Here is a 19034-nt window from a genome sequence, read left to right on the forward strand (position 1 = left end):
AAGACAGAGATAATTGCAGTTAGCTTTTTTAAAAAAGATGCTGCACACTCTGCCTGCAATGCAGCCAAGTGCTTAGGAACACAAGACACTTCAATAATTAGATAGCACCAGCTGTCTTAAGTAAAAAGTGTCCATGTGTGGAGAGAGGCACTGTTTAGCCAAACTGTTGCTGCTGAGTTGAGTGGGATTCAAGGTTATAGATCAAGCTAAAGGTGTCTGCTTAAACATCTCCTGGGATTAGGAAAAGCATGCACAACCAAAAATTTAGTACCCTGCTACAAGAGCCAGCTGTTAAGTACAAAGATACGCGGGCATGCCATCATGCCATCCACAATTTTTTTCTCGATCTTTGAAGTGCATGGTCAAATCTTGTGGCTTTTTATTTCCATTTATTTTTGAAACATGCAGTATCTGCCTTGCAGACATATTTTTTTAGGATTATGTCAAGCTAGCTTCCAATTAAGTATGCTTGGGATTGGAGCTTCTAGCTCAGAAACTAGAAAGCAAATAAAATTGCTTCAAATAAGATTATTTATATATATACCAGTATATATCTATATATATCTATATATCTATATCTATCTATCTATATATATATATATATATGTAACCGGATTTCTCGCTTAAATCATGATACTTAAGGACTAAGTAGCCATCAGGGTCAGGATATTTAAAATATCATCATAACAAGTATCTTGGCTCAAAACCAACTTTCTGTGACACTGATAATTGCTAGATGAATTCAAGAGAATCTTGTAGATTAGATCATGGTTGTTTGTTGATGTTATTTTTTAAAAAAATAATATTTATTAATTTTTAAAAAAAATTATAAAAAAGAAAAAACAGAAAAAAAGACAAAACAGAAAAATAGAAAGAAAAAATACATCCATCATTCTCAAATTTCTAACTTTCATTACCTTCTTTCTTTGACCTCCTCCTCCTCCCCTTTCTTGTATCCTGGTTAATAATTATCGCAGCAAATCCTTTCCATAGTTCATAATATTTTGTCCTTACATTATCTTAATCTATTTTCATCTTGTCTTATAGCAAACCTTAAAACTTAAAACTTAAATCTTATTTTTACCAACTTCTCATAACCATATCATTAACCTAATTCTTTAAACATTTTTGCTAGAACCAAGTAGTTCCATTTCAACATTTTTCTAACATTCATCAATTATTTAAAACAGTCCTAATGATAAAAAAAAGAAAAGTAAAACAATCCAATCTTCATCCAGTGTCCCTTCCTCCTGGTCCCGGATTTTGTCAGTCCTTTTTGTCCCATTAATCTAGCGCATTAACCTGGTATCCTTATATCCGAGGCCCTCAAGTCTCTTCCATGTCCCTTCCGTGACTCTTCTTCATATTTTCCTTTCACTCATGGGAACTCCAGCTTAGTAGTATTTTTTACCCTTTTCAGCATATCAGCCCCATTTCCATAGTCCAGACTCCATGTAGTTTCCTACTGCCTGTTCAAAATTTCTGGTCGCATTAGTCATCAAATCCATCTTCTGGCTTAGCTGATCCAATAGGGCATTTATTTTACAGAAAGCACCCAACAGAGCTTCTGAAAACATTGTCCTTCAAGGTCACAAGTCCTTTCCCACGATTGTAATCTGTAACAGCTGCAAGCTCCTGAAGTTGGTTACAATTTCACAGTCTCCCTCTAGGGGGAAAACTTCTGTTTATTCTTTCTTTTAAGAACAATAGCAACAAAGTTTCTTTTTTAAGATATTCAGTCAATATTTGTTCCTTTAAAATGCGAAAGGAAACAATGGAGTCACCATGTTACTTTTCTTTTAGCTGTCTGTCAAAAACATTTGTCTCTGGTCAATGAGCTTCAAACGTCAGTCCTGACACTCCGCTCCAGGATCAGGACGGTGGAAAGTTACTTTACTTTAAACTCACTTCTGCAGGTTTAAACAGTCCAAAAAAAAAGATCCCCCTTCTTCTCCTGCTACCGAAGGGGGGTTCCACGATTTTAAATGATGAAAGCCAATCCTTTAAAAGTGATTTTCTAAGCTCTAGTTACGTTGTCTTTGCTTTATTCTGACTACAAAGAAACGGAAGGCTGACTTCCTGTTTAGACCTTCCCGTTTCAGTACCAAATTGAAATAAATTTTAAGTCCAATTCCTCTCTACTGGCCAGTCCTTATTTAAAGTCCAATTGTTTGAGTTTTAAGTACTCACGGGTGATTCTTTAGATGCCAAATTGTCCCAGGAAAAAGGCAGCGCTCTCCGGCAACGGCTATGCGGCTTCGCTCCACGGAAAAAGCAGTAGACTCACAGCACCGCGCCACTTCCCCCTCTTCGCTTCGGAGCCCGTTAATGGGTTCCTTTGCGGGTTGGGGGGGCGCTAAAGGTGCCCGCCGAGTCCCATGGTCACAGGCTTCATCCGCCTGTGATTTTTTAAAGGGTCCCCGCTTCGGTTGTTTGTTGATGTTAGTCCTCCATATTTGAGTCAAAGCTTTATCCAGTTCTCCATTGGCTTAAGCCAAAATTTCAAAGAACGCCACCTTGATCTGCAACTGCTTGTTCCTTGTCATGTGGCAGATGAATGTATATTTATAGAACTTGGCTCCGGAACAGCTGCTCTTAAACATGGTTTAAGATTTGTGGCTCAGTGAAATTGCATGTAAATGATTAGCCAGAAGAATATTGTGTTGAGTTAAGAGAGGAAGAGGGAGTGCATTGACTCTGTGGTGAGAAATGCATGCCCCACCTTTTTAGCGGGTTGTGTGTGTGCGTACACCGGCGCCACATGAAATGGAAGCATCTGGCTTGGAATGGATTTAATCATTGCGTTTTATGGATGCATTACCATAGCTGACAGCATTTATTGGAAAGCTGCAGCAACTACAATTGTATTGTCAGATTCATTTGACAAGTGCTCAGTTTGTTTGAATGTGTACAGATGCTGCTGAATTGTTGTCTTAACTGGTTAGATAGCCAAGAAAATGTTGAATGAAACTGGACGATGTCTTGAGGGATGGAAACTTTGCTAACATTGGTTTGTTCTATTGTTGTTGTTATATATTTATTCTTAAAAGGCACTTACACGTTGCTTAATGTTTCAAAAATCTCTTCAGCTGTGTGCAGTCCAAAAAATACAAGCAATATAATTTTTATGCATTAAAACAAAAACACAGCCATAAACCAGTAAAGCAGCAATATAAAAGCTCATTGAAAGTGAATAAAACAGAAATGTAGACACATAAAACCGGTTCCAATCTTATGGGTCAGGGAAGGCCTGGGGGGAAAGGGAAGTGTTTACAAGATTTCAGAAGCAACAGGTGTTTGCTAATTCACATATGACAGAGGAATGGGCATTCCACAGTACAGGGGCAACAGCAGAAAATGTCTGTTTTGTAGTCACCACCTTAAGATTCTGTAGAGTACCTGCTGCCTTGCGGGTCATCTTCAGGAGATGAAAAGGCTAAGGAGTAAAGCTTTCAATTTATGGTTAGCTGCCCTAAAGAATCTTGATCAGTGATTCCCAAGCTGGGGGCTGGAATGCAGAAATATTCAAAGAGGTCTGCGAAGAAGTTACCCTCAACCCACCTGCCCACTCATGTAAAGGAAGGAGAAAGAGGCTGCTTCAAAGGGCGGTTTTACCAAGTGCTTTAAAACAATCTCCATGCTCCCAATTTATTTACCGCATTGTAAATAAATGATGACAATAGTATCGTGCACAGTTGGATTTTTAATATACAATTAATTGTGTGCATAACTTCATACATAATAAATGTACTTTGTTAATTTAAAGTTAAGAACGCAGCCACTGGGGAAATAAGGAAGCCCTTAAATCAGAGTATGTTTTCTTCTCTTGGTAGATCTGTTACCCCGTTAATTATCAGAATCTAACAAAGCAGTCTTCTCTTTACATACCAGGGAGGAGATACAGTGGAAATTCGGGTTACGTAACATCCTCCTTATGAACGCTTTGGGTTACGAGCTCCACTAACCCAGAAGTAGGTGTTCCGGGTAGCAAACTTTGCCCCGGAATGCTGGCATGGGTTACAATTTGCTTCTGCTTCTTTCAACCATTGTTTTAAGAAGAGAAGGAAGGAGAACCCACTCAATGTGGCCCATGTGTGGTTGCAGGCAGACTGCACCAAGCACACATGGGCCTCATGAGACAAGGGTTCAAGACCCACCCAGGAAGGGAAAGGCAATTTTGTTCATCCGCCAAGGCACACAGCATGGGCAGCCACAGCCACACACCAGTGCCAGCAGCAGCCTCTGGTAGCTTACTAAATAGGGCACAGGTTTGCGAAGCAGGAGAAGGAAGCTTGAGTTCAACATGGGGTTATTGGGGGGGGGCGATATCACCATTCATCTTTTGCATGCTTAGCAAAACAAACAAGCAGGGACAAAAGAGTGGGAAATATCAGTTGTGGAGGGTGATCCATTAGGGCAAATGGGGCAGTGCCCCACCAAGCTCAGTCTGTCACCAACAAGCCCCCACCTTACACCCCCTGTTTAGTCTCAGTGTTGCCATTGCACAACTCAGCAGGGAGGAAGATGGGACCAAAACTGGAAGTACAGTGGTACCTCTGGATACAAACGAGATCCCCATTCGCATCCTAAAGCAAACGCAACCCGCGTCTGCACATGACATCATTTTGACCATCTGCGCATGCGCGAGCGGCGAAACCCAGAAGTAACGCGTTCCGTTACTTCCGAGTCGCCATGGAGCGCAACTCGAAAGCGCTCAACCTCAAGCATATTTAACCCGAGGTATGACTGTAACCAAGGGATGCGGGTGGCTCTGTGGGTTAAATCACAGAGCCTAGGACTTGCCAATCAGAAGGTCGGTGGTTCCAATCCCCGTGACGGGGTGAGCTCCCATTGCTCGGTCCCTGCTCCTGTCAACCTAGCAGTTTGAAAGCATGTCAAAGTGCAAGTAGATAAATAGGTACCGCTCCGGCGGGAAGGTAAACGGCGTTTCCATGCACTGCTCTGGTTTGCCAGAAGTGGCTTAGTCATGCTGGCCACATGACCCCGAAGCTGTACACCGGCTCCCTTGGCCAATAAAGTGAGATGAGCACCGCAACCCCAGAGTCGGTCATGACTGGACCTAATGGTCAGGGGTCCCTTTACCTATGACTGTAACCGGCTCTTTGTGCTTGAGTTCCCCATGCAGATTGTGAGGCCTGGCTGTTACGTACAAAGTGCCCTCTTTCTGTAGTTTTCCAAAGCCCAACTTGCCCCTTGTGAGTTTTAGGTATGCACAACTTGGGGCCATACCACACGTCTCATGCCACCAGTCCTGTTATGCTCTCTCTGCATGAGGTTCATATACTGGAGGTGTGCTGATTTTTGTGCCTTGTCAGAGGCATGTGAGCAGATTGAAGGGAAACAGGATGTGACAGAAGTGTGCAATTCTTCCTCCCTTCCCGTGGCTCCACTCCTTCAGCATGTCTGTCATGGCAGTGGTGTTTTTGGCATTCTACTCATGAAGCCGGGGTTCCAACAAGTGCTACAGCCCCCTAATTGGTGGGTCCTAGTTATGAGACTGCACCCTTAGTTATATTTTAAGCGAAGCAAATGCTTAAGAAACAACATTGCACCACAAAGAGAAGCACACACATATCATAGATCTATTCATAATTATTGTGATCTTAGTCTTTAGTAAAACAACAACAACAACAACAATTTTGCAGCACATAAGTGCTGATTATTTATTTAGACCTTATAGCTCTGTCTTTCCCTTTAGGGGGAAGTGTAACATTTATAATCCAATGTTGCCATCCATCAAGGGAAGAAAAAAGTAATTTCAAAGCATTCTATCCTAAACTTGAAGAAATGTCATTTTAGTGGCAAAAATAATATTTTTTGTGGGTTTGGAGAAATATATATATATATATATATATATATATATATATATATCCCCTCCAGCTTTTAATCTGGAGCTCAGTTTTCCAATAGAGCTCTTCTAGCTATCAGCTTAGTTTATTACGGTTGTCACAGTGAAGAACTGACTGCAGCACCTCATTGTACCATGCCAAAAGCTAAGGAACAATGATCATTTATCCGTAATGATGAACAAGGCCCACTTTCCTAAGCTTTCACAAACACACGCAAACACATGCCATGCCTTTAAAAGCAAAACATGGCATCTGCATCATGACAGAGTGCATACCCTCTGCTTGTAGATCTCCACGTTTTCTTCACACAGCTGATTTCATACCACATAACCAGCCTGATGCCCTTCTGATGTTTTGGAACACAAATCTCATCATCCCTGACCGTTGCCCATCCTGGTTGGCACTGATGGGAGTTGTCTTCCAACAATAACTGGAGGGCACCAAGTTGGTGAATGCTGATGCAACATCAACATGTGCAGCAACAACATGATGCTATTCCCATACTTCATACCCAATTACTCTTCATTCCTTTCTTTGCTTCCTCTGTAAAACAAGACATTGGCTCTGAGAACTGTTGTGTTACAGCCATCCTGGGACTAATTTTATGAATTGTTTCTTTTCACTTTTCTTTGGCCAACTGGTCTTGAATAGTCAGCTAATATTCTGTAGATTTTGTTGATTAATTTCTTGTTGTTTGAGTCTATTTGTCAAATACAGTATTTTCTGGAGGAAGGCCACATTTAATGATTTCTGTAAGGCGTCTTGAATTATGACAGTGGTTCTCAAACTTTTTCCCTCTGGGCCACACTTTCAGCATAAAAATTTCCTTGTGCCACACCAATTTTTTATTGATAAGAAATACATTGGGGGGGGGATGACTGCTAGCAGTGCTTGATTTATATCATAGATTACAACTACTTTATAATATGCTCATGGAACATCCAGAAATTTTAAAACAATGCAGCTGCAGAAGAACATGAATAATTCCCAAAATATAATTATGAATGAGCCTCTTACATCTGTACCTTATATATGTATAGAAACTCAATGAGAGGTGTGAACTTTCTTTTGCCACGTAATCTCATTTATATTAGATCTAATCTGAGACAAAGAAACTCATTTCCTCATCAACACAAATAAGCCTTTTTCTCTTCTGATCTTTCACATTTGTTGAGAGTTGAGAATCCCTGTTCACAACAATATGTCATGGAGAACTGTAGAAGAATAGCAGTCAGGATAGCTCAGTTGGTAGAGCATGATACAGTTAATCTCAGGGTTGTGGGTTCAATCCTCATGTTGGGTGAAAGATTCCTGAATTGTGTGGGTTGGACTTGAGGGCCCTTGGGGTCCTTTCCGACTCTACAATTCTATGATTCATTGAGCCAATGCTCTTGAAAGGAGTGAATACTGTTTCTGGTTGTATCAGATGTTTTGGCCTACAACTCCTATGATCCCTAGCTAACAGGACCAGTGGTCAGGGATGATGGGAAATGTAGTCCAAAACATCTGGAGGGCCAAAGGTTGGGGATGCCTGAAAAAAACCTTATACCATACCATACCATACCATACCATACTATATAGTGGTACCTCGGGTTACAGATGCTTCAGGTTACAGACTCCACAAACCCAGAAATAGTAACTCGGGTTAAGAACTTTACTTCAGGATGTGAACAGAAATTGTGTGGCAGTGGCGCGGTGGCAGCGGGAGGCCCCATTAGCTAAAGTGGTACCTCAGGTTAAGAACAATTTCAGGTTAAGAACGGACCTCCAGAATGAATTAAGTTCTTAACCCGAGGTACCACTGTACTGAAATGTTTAAATCTTTCTTTGATTGTCCTTAAATCTTCCCACCACACTTGATATCTTCTTTAGTCATCCCTAAAGAAGTGTTTGTTGACAGTTGCACCTGGAACATTGTGTTCATCTCTCTGAGCTCCACGTCTCAACCTCCTTCGTTTCTCAATTAATCCATGGCAGAGTTAGTTATGGACGGAACCTGTGTTGAATTCAGTCCGACTCATCAAACCATGTTTGAAACACTTAATTGAGCAATCTCCTCTGTTGCATTTCTTGGGCAAGGACTGGTCATCCAAAGCAACTCAAATTCGCTGCGCTGTTTTGCATCCTGGACGAGTACATCTAGCTGAGAGGCTGGGAATTAAATGCTGATATAAGCTGGTGACTTTTTCACCCTTTCTGATAATTCTTCCAAAGAGGTTTCGAGGAGTTCAGCACAGAATAGAAGCCAAGATTATTATCTTTTGCCATGAATCTTTCATGTGGTGATTTACAAAAGGCCTGTGGAGGTCAAGGACCACAGAAAGCCAAAACATCTGCAGTAATAAATGTGGCAATGTGTGAAGTAATTTTTTGAAAAGCTTGAAATTGAGTTGTGAAGTAGCCTCTCTTTGAATCCTTGGCCACTAAAGCATCATACAGAATTATCCCAGTTCATAACTCTTTAAAGGAGCCGCACTGGACATTCATGTATCATCAAGAAGGAGGAAAGGCCTCACCCAAAAAGAGGTCACATATTTTCATGACATTTGTATATGGCAATTTACATGCTTGAGATGGCGATTGGGCGGGGGGTGATGTTGTGCATGTGATGTCCCAACATTGCTCGTGTGAGCATTGTACCTCTCTTCCTAAGATGGGCAGAAGCTTCTCAGGATTTTTTTTTACTCACCAAGCCTCTGACAGGATGCTAGAGCCCTGACGCCTCCTTCCCAAACCTGGGCAGGTTTTGGGAAGGTGGCAGAAAGGGTTCTTGGACACCTTCGGAACAGTGTGCCTGGAGGAACTAGGCTTTCATACTTTAATATCCTAATTTGCAAGGAACATTTAGGGGACTAGCTTAGGCCCCTAGTCCACTGACCACTGCTTTTGAGTGAAGGAGGAGCAATTTTTGCTTATATTCTTGTGGCCTAGTGCTAAAGCTTAGGAGTCTGAACTATGGGCTGCTGCTCAACTGCTGCCTCCTTCCTCCTGTTGAACGTCCATACAAAATGAAAATAGGTGACAGTGTTCATGTGGGAAAACCCTAAAAACAAGGAATTCTAAACATGCCAAAGCTTTGTGACTTTCTAGCATCTGATGGACGAGCTTGACCAAAAAGCCCTGTCTTAAATGGCTTCTACCAATTTATTTTCACACAGCTTAAGCATTTAACAGATTGGTGTGTTTTTTGTAATCTCTTACGGTGTTAAACCCCCAGGAGAATAAGGAAAAATCATATCAGTGAAGACTTAACAAGTAGTAATTGGGTGTCTTATTTCACATCAAATGTGAATCATGCAGATTCCCTTTGGATTCTCCTGTGTTGTTTTTTTTTGTGTGTGTGTGTGTGTGTCCTGTTTCTCCCAAAATGATGCAAGCAAAACATTATAATTATTACTTGTTTAAGAAATATAACGGAATATTAAAAAGAAAGGAAGCAAAGCAAATTGAATAACCATTGTTTAGGACAGAAGAAAAGGAACAATTAATCAGTTAGTTAACCTAATTCAGCTAACCAGCTTAACTGGGTGGTTGATCACATTGCTATCCTAAAGCATGGGTCTCTTGAAAAGCAAAGCAGAAAATAATGGATGAGAATCACAAAGTAATCTAGTCCAACCCCGGGGCTAAGATCCAAGATGTAACTGAACGACTGCAAGGAATCATAAAACCCACTGACAAATACCCCTTCCTCTTGGTTCATGTGGGAACCAATGACACTGCAAGCAATAGCCTCCAGAAGATCAAAAGAGATTACGAGGCTCTGGGCAGGAAATTGAAGCAATTAAATGCACAAATTGTCATCTCATCTGTCCTCCCAGTTGAACGACGTGGCCCAGGGAGAGAGGGAAAAATAGTGGAAGTGAACAACTGGCTTCGCAAATGGTGTAAACAGGAGCGGTTTGGATTCTTAGATCACGGAATGCAGTTTCTTGAAGATGGACTTCTGGCAAGCGATGGGCTGCACCTCACAACGGTTGGGAGGAATGTTTTTGCAAAAAATCTCAGAAACCTCATCAGGAGGGCTTTAAACTGACTAATGTGGGGGAGGGAGACAGTGCTCCTGAAGGTAGGAGTCTATCAATTGATGAAGATGATCATCCAAATGTCATAGACCAAATGGAGCAAACAGCACGCAGACCTAGTGGTGGGAGGAAAAAATCCTTAAATAAGAGACACGGGGGAATGATTAATGGACTTCAATGTCTGTACACTAATGCACAAAGTATGGGAAATAAACAAGATGAGCTTGAGCTCTTGGTACAGCAAACTAAATATGACATAATAGGAATCACTGAAACCTGGTGGGATAAGTCCCACGATTGGAATGTAATAATGGAGGGATACAATCTATTTCAGAGAAACAGACCAGACAAGAAAGGAGGAGGAGTGGCGTTATATGTCAGGGATGTGTATACCTGTGAAGAGATCCAAGATTTAGAACCTCAAAGCCAAAGTGAGAGCATTTGGGTCAAAATTAAGGGAGAGAAGAATAACAGTGACCTCATTGTGGGAGTTTACTATAGATCCCCAAGCCAAACGGAGGACATAGATGATGCCTTCCTGGAACAGATGGCCAAGCATGCAAAAGGAAGGGAGATAGTAGTAATGGGGGACTTCAATTACCCGGATATTTGTTGGATGTCAAACTCAGCCAAGAGCATAAGGTCAAACAGATTCCTCACTGGCCTTGCAGACAACTTCATTGTCCAGAAAGTGGGAGAAGCAACAAGAGGAACAGCCATTTTAGATCTGGTCCTAACCAATGTTGATGACCTGGTTAGTGGGGTAGAAGTGGAAGGATCATTAGGCGCGAGTGATCATGCTCTTCTGAAGTTTACTATACAGCGGAAAGGAGCAGCCAAGCATACTAGGACTCAATTTCTCGACTTTAAGAAAGCCGACTTCATAAAACTTAGGGAAGTGCTTGGTGAGATCCCATGGACAGTAATACTAAAAGGAAAGGGAGTTCATGATGGCTGGGAGTTTGTTAAGAGGGAGATAGTAAAAGCACAACTTCAGGCAATACCAATGAGACGGAAACATGGAAGGTGCCTAAAGAAGCCAGGGTGGCTATCTAAAGAACTTTTAACTGAGTTAAGATTAAAAAAGGATGTGTACAAAAAATGGAAAAGGGGGGAAACCACCAAAGAGGAATTCAAACAAATAGCCAGCACGTGTAGACACAAAGTCAGAAAAGCTAAAGCACAGAATGAACTCAGGCTTGCTAGAGAGGTTAAAAGCAACAAAAAAGGCTTTTATGGGTATGTTCGTAGCAAAAGGAAGAACAAAGAAACAGTGGGGTCACTCAGAGGAGAAGATGGTGAAATGCAAACAGGGGACACAGAAAGGGCTGAACTCCTCAATGCCTTCTTTGCCTCAGTCTTCTCCGATAAAGAAAACAATGCCCGACCTGAAGAATTTGGAGCAAATGATTCAGCAGAGGAAACACAGCCCAGAATAACTAAGGAGATAGTACAAGAATACTTGGCTAGTCTAGATGTATTCAAGTCTCCAGGGCCAGATGAACTGCATCCAAGAGTATTAAAAGAACTGGCAGATGTGATTTCAGAACCACTGGCAGTAATCTTTGAGAATTCCTGGAGAACAGGCGAAGTCCCGGCAGACTGGAGGAGGGCAAATGTTGTCCCTATTTTCAAAAAGGGGAAAAGAGAGGACCCAAATAATTACCGCCCAGTCAGTCTGACATCAATACCAGGGAAGATTCTGGAGCAGATCATTAAGCAAACAGTCTGTGAGCACCTAGAAAGGAATGCTGTGATCACCAATAGTCAGCATGGATTTCTGAAAAATAAGTCATGTCAGACTAACCTGATCTCGTTTTTTGACAGAATTACAAGCCTGGTAGATGAAGGGAACGCAGTGGATGTAGCCTACCTTGATTTCAGCAAGGCATTTGACAAGGTGCCCCATGATATTCTTGTAAAGAAGCTGGTAAAATGCGGTCTTGACTATGCTACCACTCAGTGGATTTGTAACTGGCTGACTGACCGAACCCAAAGGGTGCTCATCAATGGTTCCTCTTCATCCTGGAGAAGAGTGACTAGTGGGGTGCCACAGGGTTCTGTCTTGGGCCCGGTCTTATTCAACATCTTTATCAACGACTTGGATGATGGACTCAAGGGCATCCTGATCAAATTTGCAGATGACACCAAACTGGGAGGGGTGGCTAACACCCCAGAGGACAGGATCACACTTCAAAACGACCTTGACAGATTAGAGAACTGGGCCAAAACAAACAAGATGAATTTTAACAGGGAGAAATGTAAAGTATTGCACTTGGGCAAAAAAAATGAGAGGCACAAATACAAGATGGGTGACACCTGGCTTGAGAGCAGTACATGTGAAAAGGATCTAGGAGTCTTGGTTGACCACAAACTTGACATGAGCCAACAGTGTGACGCGGCAGCTAAAAAAGCCAATGCAATTCTGGGCTGCATCAATAGGAGTATAGCATCTAGATCAAGGGAAGTAATAGTGCCACTGTATTCTGCTCTGGTCAGACCTCACCTGGAGTACTGTGTCCAGTTCTGGGCACCACAGTTCAAGAAGGACATTGACAAACTGGAACGTGTCCAGAGGAGGGCAACCAAAATGGTCAAAGGCCTGGAAACGATGCCTTATGAGGAACGGCTAAGGGAGCTGGGCATGTTTAGCCTGGAGAAGAGGAGGTTAAGGGGTGATATGATAGCCATGTTCAAATATATAAAAGGATGTCACATAGAGGAGGGAGAAAGGTTGTTTTCTGCTGCTCCAGAGAAGCGGACACGGAGCAATGGTTCCAAACTACAAGAAAGAAGATTCCACCTAAACATTAGGAAGAACTTCCTGACAGTAAGAGCTGTTCGACAGTGGAACTTGCTGCCAAGGAGTGTGGTGGAGTCTCCTTCTTTGGAGGTCTTTAAGCAGAGGCTTGGCAACCATATGTCAGGAGTGCTCTGATGGTGTTTCCTGCTTGGCAGGGGGTTGGACTCGATGGCCCTTGTGGTCTCTTCCAACTCTATGATTCTATGATTCTATGATTCTATATGATTCAGGAAATCTACTGCTACAGCATCCATGATAAAAGGCCATCCTGTTTCAAGCTTATTGATCTATGATTGGATATTGAGTGGTATTTAACTAACCAAATGTGTGAGTGGAAAAATGTCCACTTATTTTTTAAAAAAGACTCCCTACCCTCTTCTTGCCTCACACAATATGTCCCAGGCTGTCCCCAAATCTGCTTGGGAGGAAACCCCAGAACAAATTGAGGGGGCAGATGGTGGAAGGAGAAGAAGAAAGTATCCCATTGCACAAACGGAAGTCATCCCACTCTCGAAAGGCACTGTGAAGCACTACTTCGAATACAACCCTTTGGACTGAATTTCAAGCTTTTCACAATAAAACAATAAAATATACTCTAAACTTTTTTTAAACCCACCCTACCTAAAGTGAAGGGACGCGGGTGGCGCTGTGGGTAAAACCTCAGTGCCTAGGACTTGCCGATCGTATGGTCGGTGGTTCGAATCCCCGCGGCGGGGTGAGCTCCCGTCTTTCGGTCCCAGCTCCTGCTCGCCTAGCAGTTCGAAAGCACCCCTAAGTGCAAGTAGATAAATAGGTACTGCTTTATAGCGGGAAGGTAAACGGCGTTTCCGTGTGCTGCGCTGGTGCTGGCTCGCAAGAGCAGCTTCGTCACGCTGGCCACGTGACCCGGAAGTGTCTCCGGACAGCGCTGGCCCCCGGCCTCTTAAGTGAGATGGGCGCACAACCCTAGAGTCGGACACGACTGGCCCGTATGGGCAGGGGTACCTTTACCTTTACCTTACCTAAAGTGAGCCTTTCTCACTGACCAGTAAGAGAGTTGAGCACATAGTAAGTCACTCCCACAGAAATCAGTGAGACTGAAAGTGCTTCACTTCGGTTGGATTGGGGCCCATTGAGTGTGCAGTGTTTCATTATAAACCAGTTAAGTACAGAATGGCACATTAAATTCCGGGAGTTGTGAAAACATGTGTGAACTGCCAGTGCCGATCAGTTGCCACAACAGAGCTCTAAGGTGGTGTCAACTGCACAAGAGACTGCAAACTTTTTGTTGTTTTTACTGTACTAAAATATAATACGTTTTTTGACAGAAGAGCCGTTTCTGCCACAAGTGCATTTTAATGGTGTCATTCAGAACACAGTTACAAGAGTTAGATTTCTTAAAGACAATTAATAGTAATACGAGAATCTAAGCCGCTGTCTCAATGTGATTGCAATATGATTATTAAAAACACAATTAGAAATACATTTGAAACAAGACTAAAACCCTAAGAAGTGGACACGGAGCAGTACAGTGTACAGTTCTCTCATCCTCTTTGTTTATATTTCGTGGTTCTCACAAGAAATACCGCAACTGGCAAAGGTATTTCTTAGCATTTTAGAAATACAGAAACACTTGAAACCAATGGGAATCTGAACTGTTGTGCATGTGATATTCCCTCTTATTTTCTAGGTCTACCACCACACACATCAATGCAATATTCTTTAGGTAGAAATCATGCACACCAGAGGTGGCTAACCTATGGTCCTTCAGAGGTTGTTCAGACTACAACTCTCGCCATTTCTGACCACTGTCCATGCCTGGGGCTGATGGGAGTTGGAGTCCAATAATATCTGATAGGCCACAGCTTAGCCATCTCTGATTTACTATGCTGAATATGAAGGAAAAATCAGAACCATTCAGTATCGACTAATTGGACATGATTTTCATTACATTTTATGCCTCTTAAATGGATTTGTCCATTTGTTTGTCACCACCGGGGGAAACGGATGATGTAAGCTTTCATTATGGTTAAATTATGTGCATTTAGTCCATAAGCCCATAATGGATCCCCTTGTTTCATGCTCCTCGTTATATCTTTGCAGCTGGACAGCTGGCCGGTAACTCTTCCGTAGAGATGTATCGCCAAGTGCTATTGTCTGGCTGTCGCTGCGTCGAGCTGGACTGCTGGAAAGGCCGAACAGCTGAAGAAGAGCCCGTTATTACACATGGATTCACCATGACAACTGAGATATCCTTTAAGGTACGTTGTGCGGTGTCGCTGATATTATTGTGCAAGGGCCAGTTTGCAACATACACTTAGCTTATTTTGGGCTAAGGGAGGAAGGGAAATGTGGTAAGGCACTTGTCGTGGGCATCTTGGAGACTCGTGCCGTAAGTCTTCACTGAGGCTTTTGTTTCAATTCTCATCTGGGAGATTAGAGCAACTGAATTACCTTGTCGTGCGTAGGGTATGTTTATGCGCTGAAGCCTAGCAATGAGGTCTTTGGTGCGATGCAGAGCTTTCAAATGAAGAGAAACTGTAAATGGAGAGACAGTAGCTGTCTGCACATTCAAAAGCATCAGGTAGAGTTGAGTGCACATTCAATGGACCTACTCCAGCATCCTTTGGTGTGTTTGGCATAGCTCCTCAACTGGCACTGTGGTCTGACCTTGCAGATCAGAAGGTCGGTGGTTCAAATCCCCGTGATGGAGTGAGCTCCCATTGCTCTGTCTCAGCTCCTGCCAACCTTGCAGTTTGAAAGCATGCCAGTGCAAGTAGATAAATAGGTACCACTGCGGTGGGAAGGTAAACGGCGTTTCTGTGTGCTCTGGTTTCCATCATGGTGTTGCATTGTGCCAGAAGCGGTTCAGTCATGCTGGCTACATGACCCGGAAAACTGTCTGTGGACAAACACCAGCTCCCTTGGCCTGAAAGCGAGATCAGCGCTGCATCCCCAAAGTCGCCTTTGACTGGACTTATAACCATCCAGGGGTCCTTTACCTTTACCCTCAACCTTCCTACCTCCCAACTCAACATGAGAAGGATGGCATTGGAGCAGGCACAAATGAGAACATTGAGGGCAGGGCTGCCACACAAGCACCTGCTCCCCCTGCATACTTTATGCTCAACACATTTTTTCAATGCTCAAAGAGTGCTACTGATGCTGCATTTAGCTATAAGGAAATGGACAGCAGTAGAGCCTCAAATGGATCCACGAGCTGAATGCAAGATATATTATCTTCTAATGTCAACAAGGATCTGTGCTGGATAACATATTGACTAGCATCCAAGGAACAACGGTGAAATAGCTAACACTTAATCTGGGGACATTATGGTAGTGGATTGAAAATTACTGTTCTTTTTAAGTAAAACATTAAATGGACAGATTGGAGGCACTTTTGTTGCATGATAGGGAAACTATGATGATGCTATGGTGTCATTACAAAATCTAAATAAGTCTCTCCACCATGACTGTCTAGTGTTAACTGCAGTGCCGGATTTACATATAAGCTAAACAAGCATAGCTTAGGGCCCCACTCTCTTGGGGGGCCCCAAAAAAATTAAAGGGAAAAAACCTGGATATACATTTCCAAAATATAAGATAAAAAAACAAATAAAATAAAACTTACATACAGCAACAGTGTTCTGTGTTTTGTAGGCTCCTATTTGTTATGTGCAAATGGCTTTAGATACCTATTAGGTCCATAAATTAACATATAGCATATATTCAACACAAAAAAACAGCGACAATTTGTTGTTGACAAAGGACAGCTGGCCATATAAAGGGCCCCATTAGCTTCAGTAGTTTAGGGCCTCATCAAACCTAAATCCAGCCCTGGTTATACCATGGAATATGTGCTTACTTGTGTACTATTTCAATCCTTTCAAGCTTTTTATAAAATTATCTGAAGAACTGAAACAATGTGATAGAGACAGTTACAAGAAATGTATAGCTAACTACCCCTCAGTTCATATTATCTATACCCTTCAGACTTCCCTTTGCGGTAATGTCAGCTGATCTTCTTTCATGAAAGTTACTGACTATTCGTCAGTAATTATTTGTCCATCCAGAAACAATGGTTGTTTGGTTCATATACCTTTTCAGACAGTTTATAGTTTGCTCCTTCGTTATACTGTACTTCCAAGATTTACACAACAGTGCTTTGAGGAATTAATGAAAATCCCACATGGAAAAACAAACAAACAACCCTAGACTGTGGAAATAGCCTTAAAATGCGTTAAAGGTTTAGGGATTATGTGGAGTTGGAATAGAATGGAGTATCTTGTGATCTGTAGGATATAGTATGAAAGCAAACACCCTAAGTGTCATGAAAATGCTTCCCACACACTTTCTATATCCTTAAAACAAATACCTCAAGACTTGCTGAGGTGTTTGCATCTATCTGATGTTTGTGGAGGAAGGAGCGCAGTCACAAATGCCAGCTCTGCCTCAAACAGCCCCGTTCCCACTGGCTGCAGCCTCAAACCTTCAGGCATTAAGAAGAAGGTCTGGAGGGCAAATCTTCTCCTGTTCAGCTGAGTGTATTTAGACTCCTCCACACAGGCAGGAACCCTGTGTGACTGGGATAATTCACACTGAGGATTCTGAGTGTGGACAGTTAAACTTGGAAAGATTCTTCTGCTCCATCCAAAGTTAGGGTTGGAGCAGGTGAGGATGAAGATGCTGAGACTGTGCCCATCATGGCAGCGGCAGGACTGCTCCCTTGCATTCCTGTTTATCCCTTCATACATTAAGCAAAGCCCTCCTGGACCAGACCAAAGGCTCATTTAGTCCAGCATCTTATTCCACACAAGAAGGGTAGCCGTAGATGAAATATTGTTAGTTACAATTCTTTTTATTTTTATTATTTATTGAATTTATATAACACCCTATACCTGGGGGTCTCAGGGCAATTCATAGAATAAAATCAAGATATAAAACCATAAAATACATAATAAAAATAAAACAACAACCCAATAGCACCTCCCCAACAAAAAAGACACATTTTAAAAGGGCATAGGATGTAAATCACATCAACCAAAGGCCTGGTTAAAAATGATTATTTTGCCTGGTGCATAAAGGTGTATAATGAAGGCAAACTTCCCTGGGGAGAGCATTCCACAGACGGGGAGCCACTGCAGAGAAGGCCCGTTCTCATGTTGCCACCCTCTGGACCTCTTGAGGAGGAGGCACATGAAGAAGGGCCTCAGAAGATGATCTCAGGGTCTGGATAGGTTAATATGGAAAGAGGTGGCCCTTGAGGTATTGCGGTCCTGACCTGTTAAAGGCTTTATAGGTCAAAACCAGCACTTTGAACTGGGCCTGGAAACTAATTGGTACCCAGTGCAGTTGGACCAGGATCGGTGTAGTATGCTCAAACCGTCTTGCTCCGGTGAGCAACCTGGCCGCTGAATTCTGCACTAGCTGAAGTTTCTGAACCATCTTCATTCCTGCCTCCCTAATCATCCCCACACTTAGAGGTAGCCCTATGTATAATGTATTGCAGTAATCTAACCTTGTTGCTGTTTTCCATGACTGATTTCAAAGTGGACTGTGTTATGTACTGAAGTTCTCACCCTGGGCCAGCAGGGGGATACTGTAGATAGTTTTCACTCAGGTCCGCATATGCAAATAAAGAATTGAAAGTGACGTTCAGTGATTGGATAGTTACAGAAAGTTGTTACTGTTGCTTTGTAGCTGAGCTCTATATAAGCAGGCTGGCTGAACCCTTCAGTTCAGTTCTGTTCTGGCCTGTGAATAAACAAGAGCTGTCTGAAGATTCGCTGTGTCATCTGATATGTTCACCCACAACTTAACAGACTGTGTATATATAATGCCTATATTATCAGAATGTGATATCCCCAGATGTTGCTAGACTACAGCCCCCTTCAGCCTCTGACCATTGACCATGCTGATGGGTGCTGAAGTTCAGGAACATCTGGACAACATCTGGATGACTACAGGCTCCCCACATCCATTTTATTGCTAAGTACCCTGTTATGTACGTGCTGAAGGTTTGCGGGATATAAGGATTGTAAAGAAAAATAAAATATATTATTGGGGCATTTATCTCCTTGTGATATCTTCGGTCTCATGTTTTTATTTATTGATTCAGTTTCATAATTTAATTTAGCAATCCAAGACTTTTAAAATGTGTTTGTGTCATAGAGCTTCTGAGAGAGACTAATGTTAAAGTATCTGGCACATTACACATCATCATAAACTCAGATGTTTTGAGCACCAGTTTGAGGCCTCACCTCTCTCATTGTTATTGGTTATCTTTTGGGGGGGGGGGACTGAGAATGGCCTATTTCTCTGCAATCTGTGAAGATCGTCAGGATGTTGTGACTAAAC

The 19034-nt window shown here is 42.3% G+C and overlaps 1 protein-coding gene and 1 long non-coding RNA gene across 4 annotated transcripts in view; one reads left to right on the plus strand and one right to left on the minus strand.

Annotated features, from left to right (window-relative positions):
* PLCB1 (phospholipase C beta 1) overlaps positions 1-19034 on the plus strand; it is a 466407-nt gene that overhangs the window by 328105 nt on the left and 119268 nt on the right. For all 3 annotated transcript variants that reach the window (XM_083606830.1, XM_083606829.1, XM_083606831.1), the window contains one exon: positions 14781-14938. In XM_083606830.1, coding sequence (XP_083462956.1) covers positions 14781-14938 — 158 coding nt within the window. The remainder of the gene's footprint in view (positions 1-14780; positions 14939-19034) is intronic.
* The window catches only part of LOC310759588, a 283329-nt gene that overhangs the window by 184733 nt on the left and 79562 nt on the right, over positions 1-19034 (minus strand). The gene's annotated exons all lie outside the window — the stretch shown is intronic.

The sequence above is a fragment of the Podarcis filfolensis genome, assembly GCF_964270895.1.
Source record: "Podarcis filfolensis genome assembly, chromosome: 3".
Lineage (NCBI taxonomy): Eukaryota > Metazoa > Chordata > Lepidosauria > Squamata > Lacertidae > Podarcis > Podarcis filfolensis.